Source organism: Gasterosteus aculeatus, chromosome 13 (assembly GCF_964276395.1).
Source record: "Gasterosteus aculeatus chromosome 13, fGasAcu3.hap1.1, whole genome shotgun sequence".
Lineage (NCBI taxonomy): Eukaryota > Metazoa > Chordata > Actinopteri > Perciformes > Gasterosteidae > Gasterosteus > Gasterosteus aculeatus.
In genome coordinates, this window is record NC_135701.1 from 5,392,984 (window position 1) to 5,415,606 (window position 22,623).

At 44.5% G+C, this 22,623-nt stretch overlaps 1 protein-coding gene across 1 annotated transcript; it reads left to right on the forward strand.

The window, feature by feature from the left end:
• Positions 1-11,445: 11,445 nt before the first annotated feature.
• On the forward strand, positions 11,446-22,189 carry sfrp1b (secreted frizzled-related protein 1b). Its single transcript, XM_040195334.2, has 3 exons — positions 11,446-12,538; positions 15,217-15,297; positions 20,657-22,189. The coding sequence occupies exons 1-3, from the start codon at positions 12,016-12,018 to the stop codon at positions 20,980-20,982; spliced, it is 930 nt and encodes a 309-aa protein (XP_040051268.1). The 5' UTR covers positions 11,446-12,015; the 3' UTR covers positions 20,983-22,189.
• Positions 22,190-22,623: the final 434 nt, after the last annotated feature.

The following is a 22,623-nucleotide window of genomic DNA, read 5'->3' on the forward strand; positions in this document are numbered from 1 at the left end:
CGGTGCTGTATGCGTCCAGCTTTATTAGTGTATATTTACTTCTGCGCATAAACGCGCACCTTGATGACCTCATCACAACATGACAGACATTTGAACCGGAAGTATCCAAGATACTACAGAGTGGATTACAGCCGGTAATTAGCAATGGATATCAGGCGATATTTGAAGAGACCATCGAGTGCTCCCACTCCCACAGATGCCCGCAAAAGTACAAAGTAAGACTGAAGAAGATCAATTCACGTTTTTATAGGTTGTTTTGGTTCGCACAACATCGCATTAAGACAGGGACAAACGCTACTAATAACGTGCTTTCAAATACGATGATGCAGGTAACAAGCCAGCCTTCCCGGTCCCGTCTAAATAGGCCTAATAAAATGAGTAATTATCCTCACGCATATTGCTGCAGATTAGGCTAATTCATTGAAAAATTGTCAACAGATTATGTGCAAGCCAGTTAGACATAGCTAAGAGAAATGCTAAGTGAAATGTTTTAGTTTAGCTAAAGAATCTTCAAATTTCGCGGTCAAAGTCAAATAGATTAGTTTTTTACTTTCATGATGACAACCTGTCCTGCTCTCGCATAGAAAACGTGAGCAGGGAGCAAAGCTGTTGCTTCACTGAATAGGCCTATATGCTTAATCAAGTATTTGAAGTCATGAGAGGTGTAGAGTAGCCTGTAAGCGAAATACACTGTAAACATAGATTATTTGAAAACAAGTCAGTTCTCAATGTGAAAAAAAACATGCTGTATAGGCTATTTATGATGACATAGGTAGTACATGAGTGTTCCTTTAACTTGTGTTGTCAGTGTAATTGACAGACTGCTTAACTGGTGTTCTCAGCCCCACAACTCTTAAATTCAACATATTTTTTCAGGCAGTGATATGACAGGCAATGATGCAGAGAGCACAGGGAGAGGAGAAACACCAGGTCCAATAGAGAGAGAGGAGAACGGCTGATGAGAGAACGAAATCACGACAGTGGAGAACCAAAGAGTGGAGAAGAGGAAAGGGGAGGAAATGAAAGAAGACCAACTGAGAATGAAGAAACAGAAAGATGAAATAGAGGGAGGAGAGTAAGAGAAGAAAACAGGGGTAGGAGAGATGAAGAGTGGAGAATCTGAATTAGAATCTGAAGTAGAGGGAGATACAGAGGAAGAAGAATCTGAGACTGAAGACACAGTGAGAGGAGAAATAGAGAGCAGATGCCACCCACATATCTGGACAGAAAACATAATGCAATATAGCCAGGACAGCCTCACAGAGTCGCAACGCTTTGTGTTGCGTTGCATCGCGTCGAGGTCTGTATGATCACAAAATTCAGAGTTTACCCACCTCTAATTTTACCACTACAGCACTGACTGCCATGTATATTGGGATAATAGCACTTGCCCCGAAAGATAGCATAGTCCGACTAAGCAAAGATTCAAATTATACCAACATGTAAACACACTGCGTGGTACCTAGAATTACTCACAGCCCTGGTATCTCCCACATGGTTAAAATACCTACAGGAATTACTTCAAAGGTCCTCGGCAAAGTGTTTCCTCCTTGCAAAGTACGAACTCGCAAGCGATGGAGGGATGATGTTATCCAAAATTGTGAGTGGTTCCTTCAACAATAAAAAAAAACTGTTTTTATTTATTCTCGTTAATTTACTACTGTAATCTGAGATACTTTATACTTTATACTATTATATCTTTCTTAGAAATACACGACTGGAATCTCAGAATGGCCAAGCTCCCCTTTGCTTCCCCAATTCTTGTTTTTTACACACACCAGAGCTTGACGCCATTTTACAGAACTGTGTAAAACAAACGTCGAAAAAACACTGCTGCGAAGCTAAAAACTATTTTACCACAAATGCAATAACTTGTTTGAATCCACTTTTGCTTGATAGCTAACTACTACAAATATGTAACATAAAACAAATGTGAATCTGGGCTCTTTAAGAGGCTAGCACTTGGGGAAACCATCTTGCCATAAAGCACAAACACTCCCAATTTGGAATAATTGGCAGCTGTTCTTCCCATTTTGCTGATATAACAAGAAACTGCTTTATGGATGGATGTGTGTGTGTGTGTGTGTGTGTGTGTGTGTGTGTGTGTGTGAACGCTCAATAAGGAGCTGGAGGAAAATCCAGAGTTCGTGATACTTTCAGCAATGCGTTATGAAGTTTAGCCAAAGTTAAGTTTGCCAAATAAGGTTATCTTACAGTATAATCGTTTAGTATGAAAGTCCTTTGTGTTTCCACCTAGCGAGTAAACACTGTTTTGGGAAACACTGAGAGGACATTTCATCCATGGAAGAGTGGAACTTAAATAAAACACTTAATTTAGCTTACACAAGCATGCACGTTTGTCTGTAACAAGAACTCTGTAGTTCTTACTTTGTTCTTTATCTTATTTCTTCAAATGAATCCCCAAAAAGGAACGTCTTGAGTTTGTTAACATACTGGAGGTCAAGGTCAGCCACATACGGTAATGGCGGCCTCTTGCTCAAAAGCACTACAGCGGGATGGATGCAGGGGTTTTAAAACAGAACCTGTTTGCACACTGCTCCGATTCTACATTTTAAAAAAGCATTATGGATTATTCAGCATGAAAGCCAATTGTTGAGCTTGACAAACACAAGATCCGCCTGCGAACTTTCAGTTGCACTTTAAGTTGTCAAGGAAAGTTGGTAACATTTGACATACTTTCATACTCGAGTGATAATAACTGAGCTTCCTCCTTGACAAATGGTGAAACTACTTTTGCTGACGAAGATTGTAAAATGCAGTTGCGATTGCACAAAGTAAATTGTATCGGCCAGAAAAACAACAGCAGTACTTCTACCGACAGGACTGTCCGCCACGAGACAAATGCATCATGCTGTTTGCTGCCTCCGGCCTTTGCAAAGCAGAAAGGTATTGGCATTGATTTGTTAAACGTGCTATGTAACTAAATGACCGCTTTGTGAGAGTTTGGGTTGTTTGGCTGCAGGTAAACTTGGTTGAGCGGGGGCTAACAGCGGACACATACCTTGTAGGAAGCAGTTAAAAAGCACCTCAGTGGTCCATGGGGAGGAGAAAAGTCTCATTGATCGGTGAATGGTTATGGAAATGCCATGTACAATGACCCTGGGATCAGCCACCCTCCAGCCCCTAAACAAATCCATTGGTACTGACTATGGGGAGCTGGGTAGAAGGCAGGGGGAGCAGATGAGGGAGTGTGGGGGGGAAGGGGGGTTCATATCCATGTGAAACCAGCCCAAACAAAGACTCCCTGTTTCTGGGGCCAGACTACCCCCAACCTCTCCAAGCCAGATAAATAAATAAATACAAATGGAAAAAGAAACCATGTACGCCTACTGAAAAGGCTTGCAAGAGAGTGACTGACAGACAATTGAAAAGACAAATTGTTGCATTGTCTTTGGGTGGGGGTGGCCGAAGTGTTGATGCGCAAAGGTAATTACGAGGAGATGTGGACCGGGAGGTCAGGGGTCAGAGTATGTGTCTGACCCCAGGTTTTAGGCCATCCCTGGGGAAGAAAGAAGCTCTGAATTGGGCCAATGTCTCTCTTAACCCTTTAGCTTACTCCTGCAATGGCCACTCGGTGACACTAAATATCTCAACTCTCTTTCGAAAAGGTTCTCTTTTTCACTTTCTATACACTTCTTTTCAATGCCCCTTCTCAAGAAAAAGAAAAAAAAAAAACTCCAGCTTTTCTCTGGCCGAGCTGAAAAACGCTGACTAGGCGTTTGTCCCGCAGCTACTCACCCATGTTTGATTTAATTGCTTTTCCACCCCTCTATGCCACGGCTCTCAGCGGCACAGCCCTGACGGACAGTGCTGGAAGCAGGAGGGGAAGGTACTGTTATTTTGACAGTCAGGCGAGGAGACAAGGTTGACCTGACCCACACTCACTTGGCTGGCTTTCCCATGGTGCAGAAGGGGCTGGGAACTGGAAGGCTTGGGAACAGCTCCACTCACCCCTGTGTCTCCGCTACTTGGATATTTTTTTTGAAAGGGCCTCCTTAGGTTAAAGGGAAGTTTGGGTTAAGGCGAGAGTGCATCAACATTAGGCTTCATCATTCATTCAAGTCCTCTTCTCCCTGTTTCAACACTCTGTCCTGGAGGTAATAAGTGGACCTGCCCATTAATTGTTGGGAGGAACCGTCGGGGTGCCTCTCCTCTCCTCTGCAATCGGTCATTGTCAACGAAGAGAATCACACAGCTGTTGGCTTTAACATGTGTTTATGTTTATTTGTGTCGTGATCATGAAAAAACGATTTGATCAGCAGACTGGGAATCATTAAATGCTTCGTATGATATGTATCAATTGAATCTATTGCTAAAATAAATGAAACATATTGATTGAGGAAGCTTGAATGCAAACAAACTAAACGTTTGGGATCGAGGCGCGTGTCATGTGAGGCAAAGAAATGTATTGATTCATAACTCGGCAAGAAAAGCCCTGCACAGCTTTTTAGAACCATATATTCCCCCCAAAGACAACAGCACATGTTTCTGTCACATGAAATGCTAATCGGATTGCAGGGGTTGGGAGTTGGTGCGTAACGAGGGAAAGGAGGGTTAGGGTTAAGGTTTGGGTTAGGTTGGGGGGGGATTTACAAATATGCCAGTGTACAACAGCAACAGCAATAAGGGGAACGGGGAGCGCGCTGAAGAGAAACTGGATGGCTGAACTCGGAGCAACATGCCTTCCTGATTAACTGCAGCGGGTTCCTGTTGAACCCACACTGGGGTCGGTTTTGGGGGGGGGGGGGCAAGCAACTGGAAGGATTCACATTTGGTTGTTCTAAGACAAGAATGATGCATTTGGCAAAGAATCAAACCAACTTTGGGCAACAGCTGATGGTAAAAAAAAAAAAAGCAGCCAAACCCGCTAGCCTACCGGCACTCTGTTTAATGCTCACTTACCTCGGCTGACTCCTGTTGTTTAATGCTCCAACAACTGGACGGACCATTTAACATGGATTTAATGTAATATGGAGGTGAAATTGCAACTTGGGGCCTTTCGGACATGTGATCGGTTTACATGAATCATCTGCTGCCCGCATGTGTAATGATGTAGAGTTTTTGAAAAGCAAGTGGATATTGTCAGTGACCACAGTATGGGCAGTTTCCATTTCTTCAGTTGGAGTGAGCAGAAGAAAAGGCCCCACACAGTCTCTATTTGGGTAGCAGAGCTACCAGTGTGCATGTGTGTGTCTGTGTGTGTGTGATTGAGCAGGGGGAGTGCAGCTGGGATTGTTTATCGTTGCACATTTTAGTTTCGGCGTCAGTCTCAAGGTGAGGCATGGCCCACAATCGATCACGTGCAAAAAGTCTGTAAATCTGTTAACGAGAGGGCGGGTGGGTGGGGGGGCTACGGGGAGAGGGGGCATCTTAAGTATTGCTGTCACAAAGGCTCATTAATTGTAATGTTTATTCATGCTAATGTTGGCCAGAACACCTCGGGAGCCCTGCTTTGTGTCAAACGGATACCATGCATCACGGGAGAGGCTGCAGGGCCCGTGTGTGGGTGTATAGGAAAGCCGGGGGCCACAGAGCCCATCTCTGTGCCCGCTGCACAGGAGAGGTCCTCGGCTGCCTTCACTCAAATGGCTTCAGCGGCACTGGGAGAGTGCTGCAAAGATGGAAAGTTGCTACGAGGGCCCCATTAGGCCCCAGCAGACCGCCATCCATCTGGGCTGTAACTGCTTTTCTCGAGTCACAATGTTTAGACGTCGAGTCAACGCGGGACACGTTGTTAGAGAATAAAATGGAAACGTAGTGTTAAAGCTTTGTTTTACATGTGAAAATAAACCCGTTCTATAAGCCCACATCACCACCTTCAGAAACCATGTCGCAGAGCACAACGCTGAGCAAAGGCATTCCATCATTGCTTAGGAATACGACTTTAATGGGGCTGGTGGGCTTCAAACAAAGTGCTTTTTTTGTTTCCAAGCAGGGCCTGAAACCCCCTCCCCCAACACCTTTCCAATGTTGGAATCTAATAGGCTGTTTCTGTTGAATTCTATAACTTCAACCGCAATCAAAAACCCAATGAACCATCCTCTCCATTCACACAGTGTGTTCTTTCATTATTTTCTAAACTACTTTCTTATTTGGTGAGCGGACCACACACGCGGTGGAGGTGAGAATTAGCTTAATTCCATCATAATATGGTTTTCTAGCAACAAGTAGTGACTCCAGGGATTCACTGCTCTCAGCCAAGAACTAGTGCAGCACTTAACCCGTGAAAAACAACGATTCATCGTTTTTCCACTTTGATATTTGCAGGCCGAACATAATGGAGCATTTTAATTAGCATGTATAAGGAGTCAGACTAGCTGTTTGTCCCTGTTTCCAGCCTTTATGCTATGCTAAACAAAGCCACCCATCTGGCCTTGTCTTACTTTTTACAGACATGGCATTGGTATCAATTTTAACAAAGGTTTCGATGTAACACTACAGCACACCTTTGTATTACCACTCGACTAAGTGCAAACTATCTCATCATTCAGGGAAAATGGCAACATTCTGTCTCACAAAATAAAACGTGTGTGCTATTCAGGAGTGGCCATGTGATTTGAAACTGTTTCAGTGGTGCAACATTGCTTACACGATAGATTTCTCCGTTTTCGCAGGGCAGCATTGTTACATGATCTCTTATTGACAGCAACGAGAAAAGGGTTTGTGTGACGGCTGTCTCAGTGACATCAGATCGGGAGATTATTTCCTCATCCGAGGAGTCACTGAATGCTTCTCCGTGGAATACATTCATTTGTTTTTGTTCCCCTGCCCACTAGCTTCTGCAAGAGTTTGATTGACGGATGATTCATCCAATCATCTGCCAAGTATTTTTGTAAAATGCTTTTCCAAAAACTTTACAAAGACAGCTCAAAACAAAGAAGAAAGAAAGAATTACAGCCAGCCGTTGATAGACCAGACTGAGATGTGAGAAGGCATGTGATGTCATTTTTGATGATCACATTTCCACAGACGTTTCCTCCAAATGCCGCTTGAGTCCACCGGAGTGCAGAAGTCACCAAACGCAGCTTAAAAACATTGAATACAAAATCCTGGTTGATTAGGACTCATGCTGAGTGATTAGAAGACAATTACCCAATTGTAGTTTAATGCCTTCAATTATTATGATGAATGGCGCATTGCTGGAGTGGAAATTAAGCACAGACGGATATCTTTAAGCTAAAGAACCCTTCTCCTAACCGCATGCTCTCATTCTGGACTTCCTTCAGTGTGATGTCTCAGTTTTTTTTACTGTAGCCAGTGTCTTTCAAGACTATTATTCATGATGGCTTTCTCATGTTCTCATGGAATCTTGGCAGGTCTGGAAGCACAAACAGAATCACGACAAAGTCATTTCACCGGTCGTCGTTACAGCCTCACTGTTGCAGCGGAAATGGAGACCATGTGAAAGAGGAAAGCTGGCTCCGAATGTACATATGTGTAAATAGAAGAAGATGCACATAATAAGGCCAGTTCTGCATTCTGAGTGTTGTGGTTTTGCCGGACTGCGGATCAGTGATTCTTGCACGCACCAGCTTAATAACGCGTGTGCGTCCGCGTATGTGTGTACAAACACATTTCTCATCAATCGATCCCTCGGATAAAGGAGCAGCACGCATTATGCAAAACACAAGGTTTCTTCCGTGCTTTGTCATACTCGTCCACTACGGGACGAGTTAGGGGCGCCGCTCCCATATTCCATCCGCAGCGGTTACTTGGGCAAGTCATGCACACACGGACTAAGTGAAAGTAAATCCCTTGTTGAGTATGAAAGGGTTTCGCCGCAAACCTTCAACAAAGCCACCATGCATCAGTGTGGGACGCAGCATCGTGACATGTCGAAGCCCACAATGTGGTGTCTCTGAGAAGGACTCTCTCTCCCTGTGGGCTGGATGAGCATTGAACCCCCCCACGCTGTGCCTCCACAGCACGAGGTATGATTTATGTAAGAGGTATTTTGGCCTCAGTCTTCAGGCACACAGAAAAAACGGAATGCCTCGCTTCTCCTTCTTCTCGTCCTCTTCCGCAAACGAAAGTCACAAGTTGCGTGTGTTGGCCCCCCCCTGAGGGCCGTGCATCCAGGCAGGTCATCGCATCTGGCCGAGCACATTGGCTCACCTTCTTGCGAAACTCCCTGGAGGAGAACGTGATTATTCTTGATTATCAGAACTGGAAGCTGAACAGAAAAATATGAGGCATTTGAGGAGGATGAACATTTTTAAATGCATTTTTTTTAAAGCGTTCTAAATTCTTTTCCCCTTTTATGTGTGATTATTTATTCAAACCTACAGTTGCAAAAAGTTTAGTTTTTCATCTTGCAGTTTTAATGTGGAGGCCACACTGAGACTGAAATCATGTGAAACACTACAACACACAACAATACCAACTAGATTATATAGAATAGGAGAATCTGTGTTATTTTAATAGGCACTCCAGTGATTGCCCTGTATATATCTTTGGCACCCGGATCCCATTACCAATTATTATTATGGGCAAAGCTACAAAACACATTTCCCACAATGCAACCAATTGTATGTCGTTACATAGACGACATACTTGGTACCCGTGTTTTTCAACCTTAACACCCCAAATAACATTCTAGCCGGCAAACCCGAGCCCAGATAAACCCCAGATTACGTCCCGAGGGGGTTATAATTCTCAGAACTAAAGTATAACTTTGGTATTTTGGGACCCTATTTGTCCATATTTTTGTGTCAAAGAGACAAATGGGTCCAGCATGGAATTCTGTGGTCTCGTAGTTCTCTAAACAAAATGACAGAAACAAGGTTTCTCGGTTCTTGATTTTTTTCTTCATTTTACCAGTTATAATACATTTTTTATTCTAATAATGTATCCAATTAGAATGTCAAATCAATGTGACGATATGGTTCTGGGCCTCAGGGGGGGATGAACTTAAAGACTGAAATTGGCCGCTCCTGCTGGCTTCACGGAGGTCCATGGTGAGTTTGATCAGCTCATTGATTAGCTGTCGGCGGACTAGATAAAGTTCACCGTCATTTTCAGATCTCCCTCGGTTGGCATAGAGAGATCAAAAAAGGGAGCTCAGCATTCATCACGTGTCCAGCGACACCCCTCCCAATGATTGATGGTGTTGCTGTGTAACTGCTGGATGTTTACAAGCGATTGTTTGGTGACGACGTGTCATTGCAAGAAGGTTCAAACAGTATGTTCTGTTTTAACCGTTGCGACCCCGTTGGGGGAGCTCAGTGGGTGCGAAGGTCAATGAGCCTGAGGGACGAGTGACGGGAGACTTTTGCATGACTTCATAAGGAACACGCTCAAATTAGTCAAAGGAAGGTTCGCTGGATCGACGTCTCGACACACTTAACTATTAAGAATTGTACCGTTTCAAGTCTGTTGCCAATCACCCACAATGTAGCAATTCCGACTAAATCAAATGAAACAAAGTGATGCAGTACAAGAATATAACTCGAGTGCGTTCTTCTCTGGCGTTGCGCGACGCAAAGCAGGCGCGCTTGTTATTTCTATGTTCCAGCATCCGTCATGCGCACGCACCCCGTCAGTCTACGGCTGACTCTAAAGCAGAACCAGTGTTTAGCCAGGGCCCGGCTGACGACGGACGCTTAACGACACACATGTTCGTTCTGTCTGGGCCCAAAATGCCCTTTCATGGCAACACGTGCGCCGACTTTAAACAGGAGTGAATGGAGATGGATTCATCTTTGGGATAAAAGACAAAAGACGAGTCCCGGAGGCCTGGAAGTCCAAATATTTAGCCGTTCTATTGTTAGTCACGCGCTGTCAAAGCTCAGCGTTTGGGAAAGTGAATTTGGTCGTGATAACAGTGACATCCGGCCCTAAATAATCTACTTTTGTTTGCAGAAGCTTTTTGTCGCTTTCTTTCCTTTCCAGTTCCCTGTCGTACACTCGCGTGGAGAAGTCAAAGCAAACCTCAGCGCTCGCGGCGTTCCCTTTGTCTGGCTGAGGTTTTGGCTCGCTGCTGTCCCGCTGGTGGTTTTTAACAGGTCTATTGCTCCTGACAGGGAGGGTTCCTCATGCATGTGAGCAAAGCCAGGTGTAATCTGGAGGAAGAAAAGAAAAAACCCTGCTGTCTCCTAAATGTCAGGTTCGCCGTAGCAACCATCTATGAACAAACTGTTGTTGGATGCCATCAACCCATAAAGCTGTCTGCGTATCACTGCCAAAAGCACAGCCACCCCTTAATCAACCGTTCGTGTTTTTAAAGTGCTTTGGAGAATCAGCTGGCCTTCCTCTCGGGCACACATCACCACTTTGGCCCACAGCTCGCTGCTAGATAGTCTTACTGGGCAATCCAAGCGCTCGATAATGGTCAAAAGCAATCGCGCTGACACTTCGATTTTTTCACGTCGACCTTTCATCAACCAGCGAGCTTTGATTACGGTGCCATCTGTGGCCCTCCATCCATCCATGCCGCGTAACGCATCCACCTTTCAGCAGGCTGCTGTAGAAGTTTTTTTTTTCCTCATGGCCTCGGTTCAACAGGCGGAAGAAGACGAAGGTGAGCGGCGTCCTCTGAGGTACGCGGAGACAGCTGTAGAACACATTCGCTCCCCGGGTCCCTAAAGCGAAGCCATCGCCCTGAACGGTCTGTGTTTGCTGCCTCCACACTTAAAATCAAATTAAGAGTGCTGCGTGTTTGTCCTGCTGCTGTTCCTCCGCGAGAACTCTTACCAACACAATGGAATTCAAATGGGCCCACATTTAAATAGAGGGCGTTCACACCTTTGGCGAAGCCGGCAGGAGATGGACACCTGCGGCTCAGCAAAGGGACTCGAGCCTCCAATGTTTGCATGTCCAACAAGCACAAACGGAGCTGTATTAGATCCCCGATAAGAAGATAAGATATTGTGCACAAGATCTACTGGCGACGACTGTTCATTGTCAGAGAAGAAAAACAAATCAATTTGATTTATTACATTCTCTTGCAGGACCAGTCCATTTTATAATAGTTTATCTTCATTTTGTCAGTCTCTCTTTTCGGTATCCACTGTGTTCCTGCAGCCATTTTGGGAAGCAGAAGAGTGAATTGAGGCCCTTGAACCAGTTTGTCACCCCAATGTATTACCATTAAAAGTAGGTACATTTTAATAACTAAAATGCACTGCAGAGGTTTTAGAATTAAGACGTTTTAGAAGCTAAAATAAGTTTTGTTAAACAAGTGACAGGTAATACAGCAGAGGTGGCATCAACAGCGGCGTTCAATCATCTTGTCAGAATATTAATCTAATCATCATCATTAAACAAATTAGCCTTCAGTTACTGGAGTAAACCTCCTCCCCCCTCACCAGAGACTCGCATTGTTCCCTGCACCACACTTTGGGACTGAAGTTATTCTGGGCAATTTACATGAGAACTACCCCATGAACCGGTGCCCAAATGCGCGTCTATGTGTGCGCCTCCGTTTACCATTCAGAGTCTCTCTTTTCTGTGTTGGGGTTTTGACAAAGGAAGCAGAAGCAGGGGAGTGAAGGGAGGGGGTGCGGAGTCTCCTGGAGAGTTTTTAACACGCCGTGTAATTAAGCGTTTTTGACTGACAGCCGAGTGCCAAAAGGCGCAGACGCATTCCGATTGGCTGGCGGCGAGCGTTCACAACGCGCTCTCGCCTCCGAGCTGCGCGCGGGCGGAGCGCTTTACCTCCCCGAACCCTCGCCGGAGCCAGACGCCACCGGAGGAGCGCGACGGCGGCCGCAAGCCAGAAGGAGAGAGCCCGCAGACCGTTGCACCGCGAACCAGGGAAACCAAAAAAAAAAAAAACACACTCCACGCGCCTCGAGCGCATCGATCAGCAGGGTTCGGCCTCTTGCCCCCCCTCCCCGACCCTCCCTCCCTCCCCATCCATCCCCTCCAGCCCTCGCAACTTTTTTCTTTTTTCGACTTACTTCATGAAGTAAGTGCGCTGCGAGCCGCGGCTGAGTTGCATTCATTAGATTCCCGCTGCTGCTGCTGCGAAGAAGAAGAAGAAGAAAAAGAAAGATGAGGCGCGCGTCCGATTCGTGCTGGAGGATGATCCGACTGGCGGCGACGTTGGCGCTCCTGTCGGCGTGCAGCGCTTCAGAGTACGAGTACCTGAGCTGGAAGTCGGACATGTACACCGGCGGGCCCGGCTACGGCAAGCCGCCCCAGTGCGTGGACATCCCGGAGGACCTGCGGCTCTGCCACAACGTGGGCTACAACCAGATGCTGCTGCCCAACCTGCTGGAGCACGAGACCATGGCGGAGGTGAAGCAGCAGGCCAGCAGCTGGGTGCCCCTGGTGCACAAGAACTGCCACCCGGGCACGCAGGTCCTCCTGTGCTCGCTGTTCGCGCCCGTGTGCCTGGAGCGGCCCATCTACCCGTGCCGCTGGCTGTGCGAGGCCGTGCGCGACGGCTGCATCCCCATCATGGAGGCGTTCGGCTTCCCGTGGCCGGAGATGCTCACCTGCGACAAGTTTCCCCAAGACGACGTGTGCATCGCGATGACGCAGCCCAATTCCACCGAGGCCACCAAGCCGACAGGTAAGCCGCCACCCTGAAGAGGGAAGAGAAGTGGTGGGAGTCCAGCCACATAAAAACTTCCTCCCCTTTGTTTAAATGTGGGTTTTCGAGAAGCATTTTCCTTCACCGAGGTCTAAAGTATATATGGACATTCTCTGAGTGGTGTGAACTAGTCAGATGCAGATATACAGTCTAAAACAGAGAAAAGGAGCAGTAAGTCTGACTTACAATTCATGTAGACAACTGAATTCAGCTGTTTTTGCATGAGAAATAACTGAAACAATTTGTATGTTTCTTTCAATAATTATTACCAATTGGTTAGCCGTCAATGGGCTCCGATGCAGCCATTTGTAATTCCTTAATACAACCAAAAACCGAGTGCCTAACTCAGAGTTACTACCTCACTGAGAAAACAGAGAGCCTCCACTTTGGCCCTGTGTAAAAGCTGACACCCGTGCAGTTAAATGGGCCTGAGAACGTTGTTTCAGTGCTGAAGGTGTGTTTGCACATGCAAATCCCAACACAAACAAACCACATACACCCTTTCGGGGGGGGGAATAGGCTGTGACACCCTGGATTTGATCTCGTTTTAACAATGTCGCCCCCTCCAAGCAACACTGAGAGATTCTCATGCATGTACAATTTATTTTTTCGATCTCTAAAAAGCCAAATCCCGGCTTCCACGTGAAGTTTCTTGCTGTTGACTTGAAGTAATAAGTTGGAAAAGCTCTAACAGATGGTAGTGATTTATTACAAGGTATTTGTTGAGCTGCAGGACAATGCTGGGAGCAAGTCCAGCAACAAATACCTAGATATATTAATTCACATTTTCTACCACAGCGTTACTGACAAACGTGTTAATTGTCAAACGTCGAACATTCGAAAATAAAACACAAGTGTCCAAATTACACTTATTAAAATCCACACTGCAGGGTATCACTAATGGCTCCTTGGCTGAAAATCCCCCAAATCTGTTGGCGCTGTGTGCTGGTATGAAAAGGAGTGAGACACCTCGTGCCGTGTGAGTGAAAGCGGGGGATGTAAGCAAGGGAGTCCAGAAAAATGCTCTTCCAGAACAAACCCAACGGGCCAAGCTGACAAATACCAGACGAAGCCCGAAATATGAACAGGAACATCGTGTGCGAGGAGGATAAAGCTCGGGCTGATTCCCAATAGTTCTGGTAACCGCCTCAGCGAAAGTGTGCACCACCAGTGAAGGAAACGCACAAGCGCCGTGTTCACCTTCCCGATGAAGTAGAGCCGTCGTCATCATCTTTCTTACGCTTCAACCCTTAAGCCGCAACTACACCGCTTGGTGGGCATTTTTGGCCGAAGAAGCCCGTGGGTAAATGGGGGGACTGTGTCCGTTCCAGCGCTCTCACAGTGCTCACTGTATTTGCGGATTGAGCACGAGTGTGGGGGGGGGGGGGGGGGGGGGTTGTGGGTTCTCACCGGCTGACATGGTGGTATGGACGGACAGAGGCCGCTTTTCTGGAAAAGAGGGACCACACAGAGCTCCTCGCTCCCCGGACATCACCTGCTATCATCCGTCGTCTGCCCGAAAAGGCCACAGATTCAAGCCCTGTTTACCGGGGACGGTCACATGATTGGTTTCAGCTCTTTTTGTTGTAAATGCACATCATGTCGATCGAGGTTGATGAAGACGAAGGCAGAGCGGTGTAATCCCCCCCCCTCAGTCGTGCTCCTAATGATTGTTAATAGAGGTCAGCTGAAGAGTGCTTACCGTGGGCATAATTGATTTAAAGGGGAACCAGGCTGATGGGACCCTGTGACTCTGTAAACACGCTGTGTTTTCATAAGCTCTTCACACCTGGGCGTTAGCTTCACATGCTTTCGTTAAACACATGTAGTGGACAACTGGCAGCCCCCCCTCCCACACCCACCCACCCACCCACCTCCCACACCCACCCACCCCCGCTCAATGGAGCATTCGGCTGGAATTAGATGCTGCAATCGAGTTGGTTGGGAAAGTGAACTCAGTTCTTTGGCACAAAGATACTTGAGATAGAAAAATAGAATGAAGAATTGTGACGGTAAATTATTCTCAGATATGCATTAAGACGGAATTACTTTTTGGGTGGAAACACATTTGAGCTTTTTGGCTTCGAGCCGGCTGTTATTATCTTTTTTTAAATTATTTATTTGAACGTAGGAGCGTCCTTCAAGCTCAGATTCAATATCCCAACCGTTTACTTGCTCCACATTTGGGATCCTTTTGTTTTTGTTGTTCTTTTAAGGAGTATACATTGCCGTTGAGCTTCATGGAAAGCTCCATTAGAAATACTGTCTAAATGAGTGAAGAAGAGTGTTTACTGCAGCTCTTAGTTACAGCTGGCTATAAAAGCTGAAGACATTCCTCACTGAGGTCAGGTCATCAGAGCATACGCGGCCCAGCAGACCAGACACTAGATAGGATCTCTAGTCTCTGGAGGTTAGGTGTGTGCGCAGAAATGTGAGTTTAGACTTAAGAGGCAGTGTGGCTGTGCTTTTTCACTAATTTAATTGAACTTGTAACCGTTTGAAACATTAGAAATAAGCGCTTTTGTTTCTCTCCTTATTCTGGCTTTTTTTCTTTTAACCAAATGCCAAATAGCTGGTGAAGTGAATAATATAATTTTAATGATTTATTGCTGGTTCCACTGCAACACGCATTTGATATTTTGCATCATTTCCCACAGGTTTCTCTCTCGTCTGCCCCCCATGTGACAACGAAATGAAAACCGACGCCATGCTCGAGCACATGTGTGCCAGCGAGTTCGGTAAGCGTCCTCTCGACCGCCAACGCAACATTGCGCCAATCCGACACGCAGATACACACACACACACACACACACACACACCCTCTCTGATACACCTCGACATGGATCACAGCGCTCCATGAAATCACAAGAGTGGCATCAGTTGTATCTCCTTAAAACAGTCCTTCACAAAGCATGTAAAGTCCCAATTTCTGCGATTTCTGTTCCTGGCTGGATTAATGGAGGTGATTTTGTTCAGGTTGCATGCAAGGTATTATCTCTTGGTCAAATGTCTGGTTTGGTTGAGGATAATGTTCTGTGAGTAATGAATTGGGGTCATTAAAGTTTTATGTGGCAGGTCCTCGCGGTAATAAAGTAGGATGTTTGTTCTGCAGTCTGGACGAGCTTTTGCAGGATGACCTTTGAACATGGGGGCATCAAATGAGATTCAAAACTAAATATACTAATGATGAATAAGACCACCTTTTCTATTTCAAATATGTATTTTTATATCATTTTATTATTAAATGCTGAATGGAAAAAGTATATTTTTGACCACCTTTTACTTCGATTTCCCCTTAAAACGCTCTTAAAATTCCAGGCATGTCATATTGCTTTTTCAATAATTCAGGCAATTGTTACCTTGTCTACTGCAAAAGGACAAAAACTGATGTGACATAAATATCAGAGAAATAATTCATTTTCAATATCAAAGACAGGACAGGTAAAAAAAACATAATAGAATTATGGGGGTACAGACTTTTAAGAAATAACTTGTTAGGACGTGTCTTGTATTCCAGTGATGGTAACTCTTAAGACATAATCTCCTCCTAACCCAGTGCACGTCAGTTGCAGATGATCAAATATTGCAGATTTGAATAAAGTCTGTTTCCATGACACATAATTGGCCAATGGCCTCCACACCAATATTGTCAGTTAAGTGATTGTGTAGTTTTTCAATTTGAACAAAATGTGTAAACAGTAAACTATTAGGTTAATTCATAATTCCTAATTTATATATATATAACCTTAATAGAATGTCTGCAGGGGAACTGGATTGGTAACCAGTAAGAAAACCAAATGGACAAACAGGGAAAAGAGGATTAAGCTGATGGGCGCACTCGATGTAGTTTGTGAAAATGAGCGCATGAGCAAGGCAGTGACTTTAATTAAAAACACAGACAACAACTGAGTTGCGCTTCCAGGAATGATATGTGCATGATGCATACACGATGCAAGATGTTAGGCTTTCATTTTTTATTTCATTCCCTAGCAGCTTGAATTCCAGGTGCTGACTTTTCTCAATGTTTTCAGAAAAAAGTTGGAGGTTGCATTTGTTTAATGAATTGCCTTTCTGTTTATGCTGCGGCGATCGGGCTCGCCCCCCCTTTTTTTTCAGCCCTGGGTCCCGGTTTGCCGAGACACAGAGTGGCACATAATGGGCTCGTTTCATCTCGGATGAAGACAGATGTTGTTTTGCCTGCTTGTCATAAGCCCCCTAACCAGCTGACATGTGTAGTTACACAGACGGATTTAGCGCCACGCTGAGGATGAGGCGGTGTGAGGCTCACGTTGCAGGTTCGAGTCTCGGGGGGGGGGGGGGGGGCTGGAATGCAACAGACGCCGCTGTGATTTCAGCGGGGTTTTGGAGCTGATTGCAGCGGGTGAGGCGTTTAATGCACGGAGATAGCATCACCGCTTATATCACCAGCTAGGCTAAAGGATCTGTTTGTTGCTTTTCCCAAGCGGCCAAAGGAATTCAGTTTTATATAAATACATCTGACAGCGGCTGAAGCCAAACATGAGCAAATGTTTTGTCTTGAGGAAAAAGAAAACATGTAGATGGGAAAAAAAGAAGCTTTAATCATGATGGGATTCATCCCACCAACAAACGATTAGACCAGCATTCTGATCGCACACTGCTACTTTGGACCTAAGTGGACGGACGCTAAAAGTAGCAGCAGTTTAGCACCAGACTTTTGTCTTTTATCAAGAACACAAAATAGAGATGGCAGATTTCTTGCTCTTATCCATGAAACACTGGGAATGGAAAACCTTGGAGGCTCGAAGAAGGAATCTGTGACATGCACCAAAAGTCTTTATTAATCTGCACGGACCAATCATGTGTAAAATCTCCCCACCCTGGCAGTGAATTTGCATTTTTCTACACTGAAAAACGGGCTTACTGGAAGTTGCGAAAGATCTGTTCTGGGTTAAGGTAACAGTTAAGTGTGAGGTATTTTCTTTCTGATAATACCCTTTCCATCATTTGACACCTTGTATAATCGCTTCCCATCACTTGCTCTAGTGCATTTGACTTTTCCTTTCCTTGTTTTTCCCTGATAAAAGTGCAGAATGCTGCAGCAAGAAAGGCTTTTGACTCACGGTTTTTGGATTTGGAATAGTTTTGGCAGAGGAGGAAAGATTCTTGTAAGTTAAATTGAGTTGCAGTAACAAGTAACAGGTTTTCAGTCCTGGTCTTTTTTTCTCCTTCTAACAAACAAGACACCCACACATGCCATCTTGAGCGGCGGCCGGCCGGTAACAGATTTACAGCTCATCCTACTCAACACTTTGTTCCCACTGCAATTTATCCTTCTGCTTAAGGTTTTATGGTGCCTCATTGTCCCAAAAAAATCCAGTGCCCTTCAATTAAATCTCTCCTCTGCCTCGGACAGCCCACTTTGTTGTCGATGCCAAATGGCTCCTTTCCTTTGCTAATGCTGCAAACAACAGGGCAGCCCAGCACTGATCACTTCGGATTATCAGATCACTTGAGCTTCCATTATTGTGAAATGGGGGAGCGGTACTCACCCTCCTGCTGGGTTTATGACTCCCTGGGAGCTGGAGGTCTCGTCTGTGCCTCTGAGCCGGCAGAGGAAACCAGGTCGGGGGGGTCAGGGAAATCCCCCGAGCCAAACAAGCATTGTGACATTGCACAACTTGAGGTTTTTAAAAGAAACGTACAGCAATCTCTAAATCGTATGCTCAGGAAAACTAGCCATTGCAACTTTGTCGTCTTTTTAAAATAAGAGTCGAAATGAGTCCTTACTTTAAACCCAGGTCGGGTGTTTATTTCACAAACCTCTAGAACTCTTCAACTTGCGTACAGTCGTGTTTTGCAGGCTACACAATCCCACTTGGCGGGAGATGAAACCCCAAACCCCACTACGCGTGTGCACTTCCTCGAGTACGGTGTCTCGTAGCGTGCATGCAGAGCGCGCACATAATCATTCACCAGAATGATCTACAATCAGGTTTTGGAAATATTGTTGTTTGGGTTGAATAAACATGGGCGTTCTGGTACTGAAGTACGAAAGACGCGCGGCATGAACATCACCGTTGATTCGTCGTTTCCCGATCCCGTTTTGGTGGTCAGATCCATCTTCCCTCGCCCCCTTGCGTGTGATTCAACAGTCTTAATGCGTCCTCGTGGGATATCTACGATCTACGGCGCATTCTTTTCTGCAGCTTGACAGATAACGGTCATTGTTTACCAAACTGACGATGAAACACAAAGCATACAAGTGAGACAGAAATTGTGTTCGCTATTAGCCTCTAAAATGGGATTCTATGAACAGCTCTCGATACTTCCAGTTTGTCAAATGAGCTCTTAGAAGGTTCCATGTTGGTGTTTCCTGAACTACACGGTGGATTTTCATTGCATACATTGAAAATAATTGTGGGAAGATTTCTCCAGCTGTTAGCAAAAGGCAGCATTGTTAGAACTGTTCAACCTACTTCTTACTGGATGCAGTTGCCGAAGCGATTAAGCTCTCGACCAACACAAGGTGCAAAGAAAGTTCATAGCATCAAAAGATTATTGAGGATGGAGGATTTATCAAGACAAAGTACTTTCAGGGGTGGGCCAGGGTTTGTCTTTTTTGACTCGCTAATCATGACTGCTGCCCATTTTTATTTCACTGAACACTAAGCCTTCTCACACAGGGCATTTGGGAAACTAGAGACAAGGGATAAAAGTCTTAATCCCTAGCATGTGCACTCTTAATACTGGGAAAAAAACGGTCCGCTCACACTTTAATTAGCGATGTGAGATACTTGTGCCAACCGAGGAATAAGTGAGACGCTGGAAGCCTCTTCAAGTGCCAATTCAGGTTTTTTATGTCAGGCACAAGTCGGTGAAAAGTGAGTCAAGACGCATTTAGTGCTGAAATTTGACAGTCGAAGTCGAAGTCGCATCCAGATGTCTGGTCGAGTTTGAAAATGATTTATGGCTGTTCCCTGCAATGTAGACGTCACAAGACTTTGTCTCCGGTGTAACCGGCGATCGACACTGACACCGGCGCCGTCACCAGACACGGCATGCTTGCTTTTGCGTTGTCGTGTCACAAGATCGTACACGCATCCCTATGTGTCAGTGGAAAACTGGAGGACATACCGCGTGGAGGGGAGGCATATGGACATTTGGACCACCAAAGTTGGACTCGTGCTCTGTTTCAGAAGGGGAACCGGAGGAATGAGAGATTAGAAGATTACATAGAGTTCAGCGAACAATCAGGAGCATTATCGTCAATTGTGAAACGATTCTCAGAGTCAGTGGGAGGTAAAAGCCCAAATCTGGACTAGATTGTAATAATTCTCCACTATATATAATTTTTATTAAATAAATATGCACTTAAGGCCCTTAAAACTGGGGCCTGATAAACATGTAAATGCAAAATACTTGCCTGTGAATGTTTGCATCCAAACCAGTGAGGAGAATTTGTGACAGTAAAAGTTAAATATGTTTATGCAAGCAGGGAACCAACTGGCTGAATCCTTTTGACAGTGAATAAGCCAATCTAGCTTGAATAATGCTCGATTGATAACTTAATAGCACTTATGCTATATTTCCCCAAAACGTGGCGTAAAGCACAAGGGTAGGTAATCTAATACATAATGTTAATATCCATATATTCATCATGTTTCCATGACTGTCTGTTTAAGTTCAATTATTTCACAAAATGTTTCTTAATTATTATTACAGTAGTATAGTAATCGTAGTATAAAAAGTCAGCCATACCTACAGTTGTTTTGATTCAGTGAATGGTTCTCTTGAGCAAGGCACTCAAGGAGATGTGCTTGGTGGCATCAGCTGTTGAGCAACCATCCGTGAAGTTAAATGGCGCTCAATGAGAAGGAATAGGCTGTGTGTAAATTAGGTTGTTCTACTAGACCAGTATACCTTTACAGAATGCCATTAGAATACTTGTCCCCAAAAATAAGGTGTTGACACCCTTTATTGTGTTTAATTTTGCTAGAGCTCATAAAACATTGCCTAACCGTCTTTAGAGGCAACGGTGTGATTGGACCACACATTCTGTGCAAGAACTCATTCACCTTGTAACTGTGTGTTTGTTCTTCCTTTTCGCCAACGCAGCTTTCAAAACCAAGATCAAGGAGGTGGTGCGAGAAAACATGGACCGCAAGGTGATTCTGCAGAAGCGGAAAAAGATGTTGAAAGAGGGCAACCTGAAGAAGAGGGACATGAAGTCGCTGGTGCTGTACCTGAAGAATGGCGCCGACTGCCCCTGCCAGCAGCTGGACAACCTGGGGAACCAGTATCTAATCATGGGCCGCAAAGTGGATAAGCAGTACCTCCTCACGGGCATCCACAAGTGGGACAAGTCCAGCAAGGAGTTCAAAAAGGCCATCAAGAAACTCAAGACCTACAAATGCCCCGCCTTTGAGAATGTTTTCAAATAAAATGCAACCCCCTTCCCCCACTTTCGGTCACATCTCATCCTACATATGAACTTGCACAAGCATTCAAAATCCCAAACTTTGCTTTCTATTTTCTTGTTTGTATATCTATCTATCTTTGTATATTTACAGATGTTTGAAATGTCTGTGATTAGTTTATTGGGGTGTGCCATGACGATACAAACCATTTTCACTAAATGTAGATAATTTGCTACACAGTTTGGTGGATTTTGCTTAAAGGGATGATTGGACAATTTTGAAAATTCACCTTTGTTTTATTGCTGAGAAAGAGAGGATTCATACCACACTCAAGGTTGTACCACAGATATGAAGGTAGAATCGGGCAGGCAGAAGCAGGATGTTAGCGTAGCCTAGCATGAGGACAAGAAGCACGGTTAAACTGTTAACCTGTCTTTATCCAACAAAATGTAAAGCAATGTGTTCAGATTTAACCAATTCAACCATGTTGTTTAGTTAGTGAGCTTGTTTTTACAGAGCAAGTTCAGCTGTTTCTTCCTGCTTTAGTTTTAACACTAACATAAGCTAACCATCTGCTAGCATTAGCTGCATATGGAGTAGACACGGTGAAAGTGTTACTATGCCTCACATTAACGCAACAATAATATTCAGCCTTTTGTTTTACATCACTCTCAATATGATAATGTGATAATAAATCATAAAACAAGTCATTAGTTGGCCTGCACAGGTACACACTGTGGGCTACAGAGCAGCTCTGCATGGGGTACATTTGGAAAAAACTAATTCACTGCTTGATGAGGGTGCCACCTTCTGATTGTTTTTTCAAACTAAAGACTGCACTACCAATGTTATATTTCCTTTTAATTTCATTCATTCTTTTCATTACTTGTGTCATGAATTAACGTGTTGGCCTGTAAGACAGATTTCCTAATTTCCTGTCAGTGAAGACTTTCGGCCGCACAACATTTGGCTAATATTTCCTTTTTTTCATCGCTTCAGTCTCCTTAGATCCAGTCTAACTGCAGTAATCAGTATTGCCTGGAAATGACCAATGTTTCGATGTCACACATGCTTAAGAAATGCATTAAGTATTGTCAACTCTTTTGTTCTCCAAGTTGTTTTGTCCAATTGTTGCTGGTCTTTTTTTAGCACTATTTGATTTTGAATGTCAGCTGTCATCTTCTGCTTATTACATGTACATACAAATTTTACATAAATATGGAAAAGTGAATGGTGTCTGTTATGTTATTTAATCTTCAATATTTCACCAACTAGAGGACAGAAGGTCTGAATTATTTTTTCTAGTTTTAACTCTTGTTTTTATTAACTGTTGTTTTAATCCTGGACAGGGGTGTAAAATCAATTAGTGCAGCGGAAAAAGCATGGTCACCTACAGAGGAAAAAAAATTACAGCATGAATGTTAACGTTTATTTACTTCCTTTTTGCGTGCGTAAGAGCCATTTCAAACTGTGTTAGGTATTTCGACACTTGGCATCTTATAACTCTCGCCTAGACCTCTTTTATTACCGTAAAAAGTTCAGTCTTGCACGTGCGATGTTGCTAAAACATCATTAGACATAACAGACAGCAACAATGTCAAACAGCTCAGCCAAAGAAACACTTTAACGCTTTTTGCACAGATAAAATGTGGCGTTGCCGGATCT

Coding starts and splice junctions, on each gene's coding strand:
- sfrp1b (XM_040195334.2), top strand. CDS start 12,016: ATGAGGCGCGCGTCCGATTCGTGCTGGAGGATGATCCGACTGGCGGCG. Junction 12,539..15,216: donor CGAGGCCACCAAGCCGACAG/GTAAGCCGCCAC, acceptor CATTTCCCACAG/GTTTCTCTCTCGTCTGCCCC. Junction 15,298..20,656: donor CATGTGTGCCAGCGAGTTCG/GTAAGCGTCCTC, acceptor TCGCCAACGCAG/CTTTCAAAACCAAGATCAAG.